General features: G+C 43.8%; 1 protein-coding gene across 3 annotated transcripts in view; it reads left to right on the top strand.

The window, feature by feature from the left end:
- The window catches only part of RFX4 (regulatory factor X4), a gene marked incomplete at both ends in the record, with an annotated part of 160628 nt that overhangs the window by 128332 nt on the left and 17592 nt on the right, over window positions 1-14704 (top strand). For all 3 annotated transcript variants that reach the window (XM_080706411.1, XM_080706410.1, XM_080706412.1), the window contains 2 exons: window positions 8414-8533; window positions 9071-9232. In XM_080706411.1, coding sequence (XP_080562537.1) covers window positions 8414-8533; window positions 9071-9232 — 282 coding nt within the window. The remainder of the gene's footprint in view (window positions 1-8413; window positions 8534-9070; window positions 9233-14704) is intronic.

Here is a 14704-nt window from a genome sequence, read left to right as displayed (position 1 = left end):
TAGGTTCAGTGCCAGTTAGTAATGATGAAAGACATCCGCGGAGGGCCTAGCTGACTTGAGCTTTACATCAGGCACTGTCTCCTTTGCTTCTCACCTCCTGCCGTGGGTCCCCACTACTGCCCTTAGTATGTCAGATGGGAAGCTGAGGTGCAACTTAAAGGACTTGCCTGAGGTTGGAGACAGTAATGAGGCAAAGACAGGGTACTGGCAATCATTAGAACAAATATTTAGCAAGCATGTGCTATCATTAAATTCTCACATTAGTTCTGCAAGGCAGATAAAAATAGGGTTCTTTCTACAGAGGCGAAAAGGGAGCTGAGAGAATTTCCTAAGATCAGTTGGAGAGCAGCAGAGTTCTGTTTCCAAATCAGATTTGCGTGGCCACAAAGCACAGGTTTATCCTATTATCACAACTGCCCCAGGCTTAGATGCATGGTACAAAAGGTCTAGACAACATTAAATCACATTGATGGCTGGATCCTAATACATGTATATGTATATATATTTAAAAATTAAAAACTATGAGTGAAAATGAATAATAGAGTACCAAGAGCAATGACAGATTCCAGAAAACAATGAAGTAGTATCTTAAGTCTCAAGAACTGTCAGCTAGTGTTCAAGAGTGAGAGTAAAGCTGGACATGGGAGCTCACGCTTGCAATCCCAATACTTGGGAGGTCGAGACAGGACAGCCTCAGTCAGTATCGAGACTTTCAGCAACTTAGACCTTGTTTCAAAATAAAAATAAAAAACAAACGGGGATGGTGTTGGAGCTCAGAGGTAGAATGCCCCTGAATTCAGTCTCCAGTAACCCCACCACACACACGTGAGGATAATAGACAGAGATGTTCAAGCCAGGTGTGGTGGTGCACGCTTGTAATCCCAGTACTTGGGAGGCTGAGACAGGAGGATCTGGGTTCACGACCAGCCTCAGCTACTTAGTGTGGCCGTTCCCAACTTAGTGAGACCCTGTTTCAAAATAAAAAATAGCACTGGAAGTATAGCCTGGAGGTAGAATACCCCTGGGTTCAATCCCCAGTACCTAAAAAAAAAAAAAAAAGACATGTTTAGTTATACAAAGACTAAGAATTTAGTATCCACAGATCTCCATTTCAAACAAACCCTAAAACTATTAAAGGATACATTTCAGCAAAAAAATAGATAAGTAAATAAAACCATAGATAAAGTGTAGAATATGAGAAACAATGATTTTCTAATTACTGTTGTAGTGTAACAGTACCCCAAAGCTTAGTGGACCACAGCAGCCATTTTGTCATGTCTACGAATTCTGTGGGTCAGGATTGGTGGAGGACGGAGTTGGGGCTCCATCCAACCGGCCTAAGAGTGAAGCTGCCTCGTTTTTAGGATCCAGTCTCAGGCACAGTATAACTCCCACCTTATTCTAGTGGCCTAAGTAGTCACAGGCAAGATCCAAAGAATTGTAAAGACCCACAATTTTCAATGGAAAGGATGTAGGAGAATTGGGGAGCCCTGTTTCAGATAAGAGAAACTTTTAAATCTATAAACATTAATTTTTTATTCTAATTTCAAATTTTATCTGTGTGTGTGTGTGTGTGTGTGTGTGTGTGTGTGTGTGTGTTACTGAGGGTGGAACCCAGGGGCATTCTACCTCTGAGCTACACCCCTACCCTATTTGTCTTGGAACAGGGTCCCTCTGAGTTCAAAGGGCCTCACTAAGTAGCTGAGGTTATCTGGGAAGCACAATCTTCCTGTCTCAGCCTCCCAAATGCTGGGATTATGAGCATGGGCTACCTTGCCCAGCTACCTAGAACTAATTCTAACAAAAATTATTTTGACCTGGGCGTGGTGGTGCACGCTTGTAATCCCAGTATTAGGGAGCCTGAGACGGGAGGATCGCGGTTCGCGGACAGCCTCAGCTACTTAGTGAGGCCCTCCGCAACGCAGTGAGACCCTGTTTCAAAATAAAGAATAAAAAATTGGGCAGGGTATGTAGCTCGGAGGTCAAATGCCTCTGGGTTCCATCCCCAGACCCGCAAAAAAAAAAAAAAAAAAAATATTTTGAGATTTTCAAAGAGAAAAATTTCAAGTTACCAAAATATACCATACTCATTTTCTTTCTTTTTTTTTTTTTTTTTTGGTGGTACTGGGGTTCCTGGAAGCCCTTCTACCTCCGGGCTACACTCCCAGACCTATATTTTTATATTTTCATTTTGGAAACAGGGTCTCCTAAGCCAGTGCGCGCAGCTGGCTTCGAACCTGCGCGATCCTCCTGTCTCCGCCTCCCAAGCGTGGGGATTACAAGCGTGTGCCACCATTCCCGGCTACCATACTCATTTTTAAAAAGACTCAGCTTCAAAAAGATGCAATTCCCAGCCGGGTGTGGTGGCGCACACTTGTAATCTCCGGGCTTGGGAGGTGGAGACAGGAGAATCGCGCAGGTTCGAAGCCAGCCGCACACCCACTGGCTTAAGAGACCCTGTTTCCAAATTTAAAAAGTATAAAAATAGGTCTGGGAGTGTAGCCTGGAGGTAGAAGGGTTTCCAGGAACCCCAGTACCACCGAAAAAAAAAAAAAGATAAAATTCCCTTAAAAATATATATCTATATATAGATATATAGATATTTCAGTTGAATTCCAGCCTAAAACTTCATACTTTTTTTTTTGACAACCTGATCTTGAAATTTCTACGGAAAAGTGAAAGGCTAGACTAGTGAAGACAGCATGATGTAGGAAAAGCTAGGTGGTACGGGCTGGCTTACACTCAGATGTGCTATAAAGAAGACAGGGTGGTATCCTGAGAGTGTCAGATAAGCAGAGTAAGGAAGAAACAGAGCAGATGGACATCGGACTTGTCCTCGCCGCCCAGGTCCTTGTTCCCTCATCTTAGGTAAAAGTGGTATCTAGATAATGGATGTGACAGGGATGGCGTTAAGGTCAGTGGAGACATGTTCTGAAACAAGAATCTTAGGGTAAATAAAATAAAATTGAACCCCTCCCACAACTGTTTGTGTGTGTGTGTGTGTGTGTGTGTGTGTGTGTGTGTGTGTGTGTCTGGGAATGGAACCCGGGGCATTCGGCCTCTGAGCTACACCCCCTGTCCTATTTTTTTATTCTTTATTTTGAAACAGGGTCTCATTAAGTTTCAGAGGGCATAAGTATTTTAGGCTGTCCTTGAACCATGATCCTCTGGTCTCAGCCTCCAGAAAGCTGGGATTACAAGCGTTCACCACCACACCCGGCTTCCTCCCACAGCTTTTGAAAAGAAACATGTAAATGAAAAACAGTATCAACAACAGAAAAAGAGCTTAAAATTTTTGGAAGAAAACATGAAACGATATCTTTACGATCTTAAAATAAGAAGTTGTTCCCTTGAAAAGGCATGAGAAAGGACAAATCATGAAGGAAAATATTACCAAACTTGACAACATTCTGGTTTTAAACTTCTAACAAATACACTAGAAATAAAGTTAAAACATAAAAGCCACAGAAAATGAGAAGATATTTTGCAATACTTGTAACTACCAAAGGATGAAAATCCAGAATACATTCTTTCTCTCTCTCTCTCTCTCTCTCTCTCTCTCTCTCTCTCTCTCTCTCTCTCTCTCTCTCCCCCCCTCTCTCCCTCTCCCTCTCCCTCTCCCTCTCCCTCTCCCTCTCCCTCTCCCTCTCCCTCTCCCTCTCCCTCTCCCTCTCCCTCTCCCTCTCCCTCTCCCTCTCCCTCTCCCTCTCTCTCTCTCTCTCTCTCTCTCTCTCTCTCTCTCTCTGTGTTTGTAGTACTAGGGATAGAACCCAGGGGCCTTCTACCTCCAAGCTACACCTCCGGACCTATTTTATATTTTACTTGGAAACAGGTCTTACTAAGTTGCTGAGAGCCCCCCACTTAGCTGCTGAGGCTGGCTTCTCACCCACGATCCTCCTGTCTCAGCCTCCCAAGTACTGGGATTACAAGCATGCACCACCATGCCCGGCTCCATAATCAACCTTTCTAAATAGATTTTTATAAGGCAAATACCCAAGTCAAAAAATGAACAAAGAGCTGAGCATGGTGGAGCAGGCCTATATTCCCAGTACTTGGGAGGCTGAGTACATGATGCTCACAGGATCAAGACCGGCCTCAGCAACTTAGCAAGACCCTGTTTCAAAATAAGAAATAAAATGGGGCTGGGGCATAGCTCAGTGGTGGGATGTCCTAATGCAATCCCCAATACTGTAATGGAAGAAGAAAAGGAGGGGAAAAAAAGACTACAAATGGGCAATTTACAAAAGGAGAAATTCAAATGGACAAAAATTATACCAAAAGATGTCTATCTTTGTAGTACTTAGGGTAATGCAAATTAGAATGATACCATTTCACACCCTGCAGACTGGAAAATATTACGTTTCATATAGTACCAGTAAAACCTTCAGACATTTTGTGGAGCTGCTTGGCACTACCTCTTGAGACTGAAAACGCAGGTGCTTTGGGCCCTTCCGTTTCACATCTAGACCTAGACACAGGGAACAGGCACAGCGTAGTCATCGCAGCCAATTTCCAATGGTGTAAAATTGTCACCGACCTAAATTCCATCGACAGGAGAATGAGTAAATTGTAATGCACCAACTGATGGCTGTTAACTAGAGCTATGTGAATCAATGTGGATGGGTCTCAAAACACAAAAATATCAAAAGGAAGTTAGAGACTGCTGTGTAAATTATTATGACATTTACCTCAAGTGTGAAAACAGGAAACAATGCCATGTAAATATATAAATATATACAAATTTATACAAATATATAAATATATGTAGTCAGTATAGAAATTGTGATTAAATCAAGATAGAGTTCAGGATGGACATAAAAGAGGCAGAAAATGGGATTAAAAAGAGAATACAGGGGCTTTACTTTTTCAATTAAAAAATCTGATTCAGGCCGGGCGTGGTGGCGCACGCTTGTAATCCCTGTGCTTGGGAGGCAGAGACAGGCGGATCGTGAAGGTTCAAAGCCAGCCACACTGGCTTAAGAGATAAGAGACCCTTTTAAAAAAAAAAAAAGCATAAAAATAGGTCTGGGAGTGTAGCCTGGAGGTAAAAGGACGTCCAGGAACCCCAGTACCACCAAAAAAGTCTGATTCATATGTAGCAAAATGTTAAGATATTATAAACCTAGGTAGTAAGTATATTTGTATTCATTTATATGTGTGTGAGTACACACGGCATAGATATGTATGTTTATGACGGATTGAATTCAGGGTTGTTCTACCTCCAAGATACACCCCTCAGTCCTGTTTTGTTTTGTTTGTTTGTTTGTTTGTTTGTTTTGAAACAGTCTTACTAGGTTGCTGAGGCTGGTCTCCAAACTGTGACCCTCCTGTCTCAGCCTCCCAAGTACAGGGATTCCAGGTATGAGCTACCATGCCTGGCTGTATTCATTTAAAAATCTCTATTTTTTCTTTATTTCCCATAGGATAAAAGACATTTTTAGATTTCATAAAATGCAGTAGGCTAGGTCCTTATATAACAAAAACAAAATCCTCTTTTGTCTCTATCGTAACACCTTTTTTCTGTCAGGCCTTGAAGCTCACTAACTCTGTGGCTTTTGGCAAGTTGTTTAAACTCTCTGAGACTTTATTTCCCCAATGTCTTAACAGGAGGTAAAAAGACCTTCTGCAGAGGGTTGCTGGAAAGTTCCAAGAGCTCAGCTCAGTGTGTGTGGCGAAGTGGCCAATGCCTGCTCATTTGACTCATTCGTCCAACACATAGTCCTTGAACCTCCACTGTGTGGTGGCCCTGTTGTAGATGCTGGGCACAGAACTCAGGAAGATAAAAAAAATCCCTGCATGTGGCACTTAGTCTCATGGCGGGAAGCACGCGACAAAGAGAACTAAGTTAAATATGTAGGATATTAGAGGGTGATAGTGCTAAGGAAAGAAAGCAAGCAAGCAGAGGGCATTGGCTGCAATCTCCTCTCCTGGTGTCTTTGAGTCTCTTTCTTATCGGTCTTTCTGCATTTCCCTTTTTATTTTCCTCTGTTCTTGTGTTTGTCTGGCTCCTGTGGCCATGACACCCTGGCACTGAACTGTTTATTGCCCAATAATCTTAGTGATGGATTCTGCTTGCTAAGAACACTGTGGCCTTTGTGAAGCCAGGGACTGAGCGTCAGGCATCCTTTGTGTCCAGGGCATGCCGCACAATAGCAGGCAGGTGGCAGTAGCTCTGCAAACTCTTGTTGTTGGAAGGATGATTGAAAATTAACAGGGTGATTGGGTAACTGGTTAGAGCCATTAAGGAAGAGGGACTGAAGGCCCAGCCAACGATCCCTGGGAAATACCTGCCTCCGCGCCCTGCTCTGCTGTTTTCTGACAGTGTGGCCATAGGCAGGTTTCTTTACTCCCTGGATTTTTGTTTCTTGACCTATTAAACCAGAGGGTTGTGGAGCTGATCTCCAAGGTATCTGCCTGTACTGAAACTGCTAGCCTAAGCCCATTTTTATCAGCTAGGGTTTTCTACTCTAATTCATTATTACCTAAGTTGTTTCTTTCCAGCCATGTTGACTTAGATTAACATCCCAGCAAATACTTTCTTCATCGTGAACACCTTTTCCTTCTGAGTATTTGATGCTATCCTATGTCTTCTCCAACTCTAGCTCTGTGAACACATCAGTCATTGTATGGTCCCAGCGATGTCAACAATAGCTACCATTTATTAAGCACCCAATGTGTGCCTTTTCTCATCCTGACACTTTTCCAACTGTCCTCCTTTTAGAGAGCATTATATATTGCATAATGATCGAAGAACAACTTTGAGAGTAGACGGTCTTGAGTCAAGTCCTGGTTCTACCACTTAATAACTGTGGCTCTGGAAAGGTACTTTACATCTCTGAGCTTCAATTTCCCCCTGTTTAAAAGAGGAATATTGCCAGGCGTGGTGGCGCACACTTGAAATCCCCACACTTGGGAGGCTGAGACAGGAGGATCGCACAGGTTCAAAGCCAGCCTCAGCTACTTAGTGTGGCTCTCTGCAACTTAGTGAGCCCCTGTTTCCAAATAAAGTATAAAATAAGTCTGGGAATATAGCCCGGAGGTAGAGAGCCTCTGGGTTCCACCCCCAGTATCCTAAACAAACAAACAAGCAAACAAACAAATAAATAAGGAATATTACTTAACTCATATAGTTGTGATGAGGATTAAATACAAGTCTGCACCACTTAACACAGTCATTGCCAAAGAGCAAAGGCTTAATACATTTCTGGGTTTGTTCTTAGCATTTAAAAGGATTATGGAAGGAAGCCTTAAAAATAGGAATAAAAATGCCCGGCTTGACTATTAGAGAAGAGGAAGAGGGGCAGGGAAAAGGAATCGGAGGGGAGCTATGGGATAAGGGGGAATGGAAATTTTCAAAGCATGTTATATGCGTGTATGAATATGTCACAACGAAACCTATGTTCTGCATAATTAATATGGACTAATAAAATATACCCTCCCTATAGGATAGTTGTAGAGATTAAACTAGAGACTATAAGACCTCGAGCACAAAAAATGGCCTCAGATAAGCCGGGCGTGGTGGCGCACACTTGTAATCCCAGATTTCGGGAGGTGGAGACCAAAGGATTGCGGGTGTGGACAGCCTCAGCTACTTAGCGAGGCCCTTTGCAACTCACTGAGACCCCTGTTTCAAAAATAGAAACGATTAAAAAAATAGGGCTAGGGGTGTAGCTCGGAGGTAGAATGCCCCTGGGTTCCATCCCCGATACCACAAAACAAAAAAGAAAGAAAGAAAGAAAGAGAAAGAAAGAAAGAAAGAAAGAAAGAAAGAAAGAAAGAAAGAAAGAAAAAGAAAAATGGGCACAGAGGAAAATCTTTTTAAATGGCTGTTCATATTCTCCTTTGTGAAAACATCTTACCCTACATTCAACATGAAGAGCACTGCTTGAGAATAACAAATCTTTTCAGTTTAATGCCTTTTCTAAGAATCATGTGCTAAGTGAAGTCTCAGAAACACTTAGGGAAAGAATTCAGTCGCTGCGAATTTCAATTTTCAGTCCTGCTCCCAGAGTAATGTCAGGTATCTTAGTAGAACACAAAGTCCCTGCTGTGGACAGACTTACAGGCCAATCGGAGGAATAAGATTCGCTGGTGGAAAAGATACAAATAAATGGCACCCTGTCAGGAAACAGCGAGCCGAGCGAGGGGCTGAGAGCAGAGTGAGGCCAGTGGGTATGAGAGCTCGGGAGCACGTGGCGAGATGGCGCAGTGTCACTGATGGAGAGAGGGGCTCGGGGAGTTGACCAGTAGCACATCACAGAAGAGCAGCCTGTGACCACGAGGAGCTCACACCAGGAGGCAAGATGGGACTCTTGAGCACATGGCCGGAGCACACGCTAACACGTGTCGTTGACGCAGGAGGGGCCCCCGTGCAATCTCGTGACTCACCTTCCCGTCCATCTCTTCTCACCAGGGTCTTTTCACCTCATCCACTTGATGTTTGACGACTACGTGCTTTACCTGTTAGAATCTCTGCACTGTCAGGAGCGGGCCAACGAGCTCATGCGCGCCATGAAGGGAGAGGGAAGCACGGGTAAGCTGGGGACTGTGTGACTCCACGTGGGAATCTGGCGTGTGTGCCTGCTTCTGTGCCGTTTGCTTTCTGTTTGGGGGTACTGGGGATCGAACCCAAGGGCATTCTACCTCGGAGCTGTACCCCCAGCCCTATTTTTTATTCTTTATTTTGAAACAGGGTCTCACTAAGTTGCGGAGGGCCTCACTAAGTAGCTGAGGCTCACTGCAAACCTGCGATCCTCCTGTCTCAGCCTCTCAAGTACTGGGATTACAAGCGGGTGCCACCATGCCTGGCTTAATGTGTTTCTATAACTCTATACCTCTAAGAATTTACATATAGTGAGCAGGTCAGGTGCGGTAAGAACGGTACTGTCTTTTTCTTCTCTGGAGTGGGCCTGTGTATATCTGGGAGCTGCCTTAAATGCCATGAGGGAGATGGGGAGTCATCAAGGGGTTTTAAGCAGGGGGTGACTGACGTGACCCGGGGTAGTAAAGTCCCTAGAAGACAACTTGCCTTGGCAGTGGCTGTAGGAACTCACTTTTTCTCTGTCTGCAGCGGAAGTCCGAGAAGAGATCATCTTGACAGAGGGTGCGCCGCCGACCCCTTCCCCGGTGCTGTCGTTTTCTCCAGCAAAGTCTGCCACGTCGGTGGAGGGGCCACCTCCCTCCTCCCCTGTCAGCAACCCCTCCCCTGAGTACACCGGCCTCAGCACCACAGGTAACCAAAGGGCTGTGGGTGGGAGTGGATGTGGAAAGTGAGAGCTTTTGGCAAACATCTTCCCTCAAAAGATAAAAGACAGTGTTACAACTAAGGCACCTTCCTGGATTGGCAGACAATTTGCAGGTAGTGATCTATTCTTTGGTATGTTTTGCATATGCTGCTGGTTTTGAGTTGGCAGATTGAGCACATGATAAAATCTCCATTTCCCAGTTGAGTCCACTGAATGTTAAAATTATATATAAGATAGATTAATACACAGCCATTCTTGAAAAATCAGAAAGAAAACTCTCTATGGGCCAAAAACTGAACCATGTTTCAGGAAAGCAGGGCAGACACAAACCATATGTTAAGCCGTGACAACTGTAAGTGAAGCAGGGGCTGTGACCAGCGCTGGTGGAGAGCCAGGCTAGCTAGGGTGGCACTGCACACGACGGAGAGGCTGATGCGACGGCAAAGCTGCTCCAGTGGAGACCCACACAGCCCTAGACATGCGCAGAACGTCACAACCCAGCAACACCCAAGCCTGGATGAGCATCTCGGAGGAATCAAAAGTAGACACCCAGAGCCCAGTGCGGTGGCTCACACCTGTGATCCCAGAAAAAAGGAAAGAAAAAGAAGATATCCAAACAAATATTGTATATTAATGTTCATAACAGCATTATTTAAAAGAGCCCAAAGGTGGAAAGATCCCAAGTGCTCATCAACAGATAAAGGGATAAACAAAACGTGGCTCATACATAGAATGAAATGTTACCCAGTCTTCAAAAGGAATGACACTCTGACACACGTGAGCCCTGAAGGCACTGTGCGGAGTGAAGCGAGCCAGACACCAAGGACAAATGGCATGTGATTTTACTCAATGAGGGTCATAGAATAGTCAAAGTAGTCATAGACAGAGTGGACTGGTGGTCTCCAGGGAGTGGAAGCAGAAGAAATGGGCCATATTTTCATTTGGGAAAGATAAAAATTTCTAGAGAGGGATGGTGACAATGGTTGTACAACACAGCAAATGTGCTTGGTGCCACGGAACTATACACTTAAAATGGTTAGGATGGTAGGTTTTATGTTAGGTGTGTTATTGCCACAATAAAAAAAAAAAAAATCGCCAGAGCATCAAACTCCCTTTTGTGGAGCATAGGGTTTGCTGAGGCTGTGATAACTAATTCATTATTTTTCCCCTCCAAACCTGATCTATTATCCTTTTATTACCCAGGCACCAAGCTTGGGAGAATATGTCAAATCTTTCTTCTCCTTCAACTTGTATTAGAATAAGCTAAGGTGCTATAACAAACAGATCCCAGCAAGTGAGGCATTAATGCAACAGAAGTATATTTCTTGTTGAAAACAGTACAGGCAGGGTATTTTGCTACAGAGAAGGCAGTCTTTAATGCCCAAAGCATTGGAAGCATGCATTCCCTCAATGTTAGACTTGGCCATCCCCAGAGCAGTGGACCTCAAAGTGTGGTCCACACACTTGATGTAGAAGCATCTCCTTGGAACTTATTAGAAAAGCTTACAGGAGATCCCTGCAGACCTACTGACTTGGAAACTCTAGGGGTGGGGCCCACCCACCTTGTTCAACAAGCCTGCAGGTGATTCTGATGTCCACCAGTTTGAGGACCACTGCCTTTGGGCTGAGCTACATTTGCAGTCAGCTTATGGAGAAGGGAAATACGCTCTCTTAAAAACCCTAGCCTCAACCGGGCGTGGTGGCGCACGCTTGTAATCCCCGCGCTTGGGAGGCTGAGACAGGAGGATCGCACAGGTTCGAAACCAGCCTCAGCTACTTAGTGAGGCTTTCAGCAACTTAGCGAGACCCTGTTTCCAAATAAAATATAAAAAAGGTCTGGGAGTATAGCCCGGAGGTAGAAAGCCTCTGGGTTCCACTCCTAGTACCACCAAAAACAAAACAAAACAAAAAAAAAAACCCCTAGCCTGAAGGTGGCACTTATATCCCACTTCTGTTCCATTAGAGACGATGTCCTCACCTGGTTTCATGAGTTGTGAGGGGCCTTGGTAAGCAGCCGAGGCTGTCCGTGAACCGAGGTCCTCCGGTCTCCACCCCCAGAATGTTGGGATTACAAGTGTGCTCCACCACACCTGGCCTTAGGAGTCTTCTGATTAATTCTTTCCCAAAAGTTTCCTCTCTCTGTGGAAATGCAGCACTACACCTACCCAGAGAGGGAATGAACCAAAGCTTGAAGGTGCCTGTCCTCTTTTCTACTTCTTTAGGGTCAGTGACTTGTCAAAAAACTCAGAGGCACTCTGTTAGGCACTGTGTGTTGACAAGTGGGGGCATCAATGAATGGCATTAAGTTAAGGAAGGTTTCATTTCACTTTGGGTATGCAGCTGGAGGGAGCCCTACACTTCTATTGAAAGCTAGATTTGAGAACCACCATATTTTTTGACATAAGTCATATTTGATTTCTACTTTTAAGAAAGAATGTGATCAAACTCTCGTCCCCTATTAGTCTTCATAGTAGGTTGTGATAGTTGGTGCTTAAAAGGCTCGGGGAGACATTGTAGAGAAAAGAACAACTATGTTCGCTAAAAACAAAAAGGAAAGAGAACTTAAGCACAGTGCGCAGCTCTTCGGCTGCTAAAGGGTTCTTCCAAGATTGGAATTATTGGATAACCATCCCCCAGGCTCCGCTCCGGCTTCCCGCAGGAAGGAGCAAGGGTGGTAGGAGCAGCCAGGAGCCATTTATCCAAATAGGCCTTCCCCCAAAGCCCTGCCACCACCAGAGAGACACTCATAAATCTGTTAGTGATGACATCCTTACTTCTGAAATAAACAGGGAAATTATGCAAATAAAAGAGCTCTGCCTTAGGAAGCTAAAACAATTTGAGTGAAATGTTTTCTTACAGTCTGACAACATATCAAACAAGGGGTTGCTCGGGAAATCAGAGGATGGGAGGAGTGGTGCTAGCAGGATTTCTCTGAGCGCCACATAATTCTCTTGCAGCTAGTGAGTCTGAGGCTTTCTTTGTAGCAATTTGGAGGCCTCAGTGTATGGCAGGTGTGATAATAGTCAAGGCCACAGGGATATCATAAATATGTTCAGAGATTTCTATGCAATGTGTTCAAGAGTCATAAAAGTAGCTTCTTAGAAATACAGATGTGAAACAGGTTCCCTTCAGATGATTGTAAGCTTTGAAGATTTGGGCACATTCCAGCTTTGTTCTCAGTTATCTCCAGGGGGCATTAAAAATGTCATCCCATATAGAACTATGTATAATCTTGTTCTCAAGTGCCACTTTCGAAATACTCTACTGCCTAATTAGACTGGACCTTGGCACGCAGTGGGTCATGGGCCAGAGGAAACAGAAACATCATTTCCTAACAATACTAATGGTTTTGTGGACACCTTATACTATAAGGTACAAATAATTTATCCATGATATACACCTAAAACTTATTATGGTAGTCTTCTTAAGTTTGGGGACTTTCATTGAACAATATTAAAAATTGGAAAGCAATTATGTAAGTTTTATAGAGTGCATTTTCCGTGTTTCTGTTTTTCTTTAAAGTTAACTCTGCACATGGCTTTCATGCCCAGTTAACTTTTATTTCTATTTTTTATATTATTGCTTGGTTTGCTCTCTAATTTACTTTCTAAGAAGTTTCTGAAGTAGTTTACAATGAAAACAGGAAAACCAGTTTTTTCTTTTAAAAAAAAGGGGGGGGGGCTCCAAATCAGGAAGCAAGGAATAAAGAAAAGGTGAGAGAAAATTAAACAAAATACCTGTTGGCTAACACTATCTTTTTAAAGTTTAAGTAAAAATTTACATGGCCTACCCTGTTGGGTTTTCACATACTGTGAGTATCATTGATCAGACAATGTATTATCAGGTTCAACTTGTTGGGAGTCAAGGCCAATCAGATACCAGCGACTCCTCAACAAATCAATGTCTCCCTTTGGATGGACACTTCCTCATTTTTCAGCTATGAAAAAGAGAACAGTATCAACGTCTGCCTGGAGAGCAGAGAGTGGAAGTGAGTTGACTGCTTGTACCCTTTTGGCATCCTTTAATAGGAGGCCTAGAAAATACAAGGCAGAGTTATGACTCACTAGGAAAACAGCCACTCTGTGTTCGCGTCTGGCTCCTTGTGCACACTTAAGTGTCTTTCTAAGCATGTTTCCTTAAGACTGTCCTCGTTCATTGCTGTGAAAGCAGGGAGCAGACAAGAAACGGAAAGGAAAGGAATATGAAGAACCCAAATGTGAACCCAATTTATGGCCACTGTTGTTTGGCTTACTAAAATCTACGGTGAGGCCCTGCTGAGAGTGGTGATGGGATTCCATTGCAACAGATTTCTACCAGGTGAAACGGGGCCTATTTTTTCATTCTTCACCCCCACCCCCTAACTTTTCAGGCTTGCCACCTCCTTCGTGGCCAGGCAAAGTCTAGAAACCTGAACTTTAGGGAAAATGGGCTCTTTCCCTCCTCGGGCAGGTGGTGCCAAACCCGTTGATCAACCTATTTAGCATGACATTAGACTGCAATTCTTTAATGTCATTTAAAGCAAAACGTTAAACTCCTACTCTGTCTGGGTCGGGCCACCGAAGGGCTCTAAAACTCCCATTTATGATGTCACTTTAAGTATTCCCTCCTTCAGCAATGACAATAAAAGTTAACTATTAAACTCCTGTTTTCAACTCCCCACCATGGGCTCCCTGCAACACAAAACTGGCAAATTAAATGATTGAGATGTTAGGATGCCTAATGAAATAGAAGCGAATGCCCCATAAATGGCCCTCACTGTAGAACATCTGGCCTGCCCAGCTGCGCTCTCTCCACATCAGTTGAGGATGTGACAAAGATAACTGACCCCTAGTCTTTCCAAATAACAAAAGCCCAGTTATTCTGAGTGCAGCGAAGCTGGTGGGACATGGTGATGTGTGGCCCTGCCCAGAGCCCCTGGTGACTCATTTACAGTGAGGTCCTCCTTTTTCCCTCCTGGCTGCTTTTTTGTATTTTTAAAGGGATAGAATCAAGAAAATTAAACCAGACTGGACACATGTTGTTTAATTAATGCACACTGACTTTACACTATCAAGTCTTGGCTTGATGCTGGGACTTGGATTCCTTCCTTCCTTCCTTCTTTCCTTCCTTCCTTCCTTCTTTCCTTCCTTCCTTCCTTCCTTCCTTCCTTCCTTCCTTCCTTCCTTCTTTCCTTCCTTCCTTCCATAAATATGTATTCTGAATCTAATCTATGTCCCATCCTGGGGGTACAGAAGAGAAAAAAGACATAGTTGCTGCCTTTTAGGGACTTAGATTCTAGTGGGCAAAAGTCAGTTTAAGTAATGTAACCCACCAGGTAAATATGTAATTTCAAATGGTCATAAGTGCTATGAATGAAAATTATATTGAGCAGTGAAAGAGCATAAAATGGGGAACTGCCTGGTAATCAGAAAATGCCTCTCTAAGGAAGTGATGCTATTTGCCCAAGACCTGATGAATCA

This window comes from Muscardinus avellanarius (genome assembly GCF_963383645.1).
Source record: "Muscardinus avellanarius genome assembly, chromosome: 11".
Lineage (NCBI taxonomy): Eukaryota > Metazoa > Chordata > Mammalia > Rodentia > Gliridae > Muscardinus > Muscardinus avellanarius.
The sequence above is the reverse complement of the archived record's forward strand: the minus strand, read 5'-3'. Positions and strand labels throughout refer to the sequence as shown.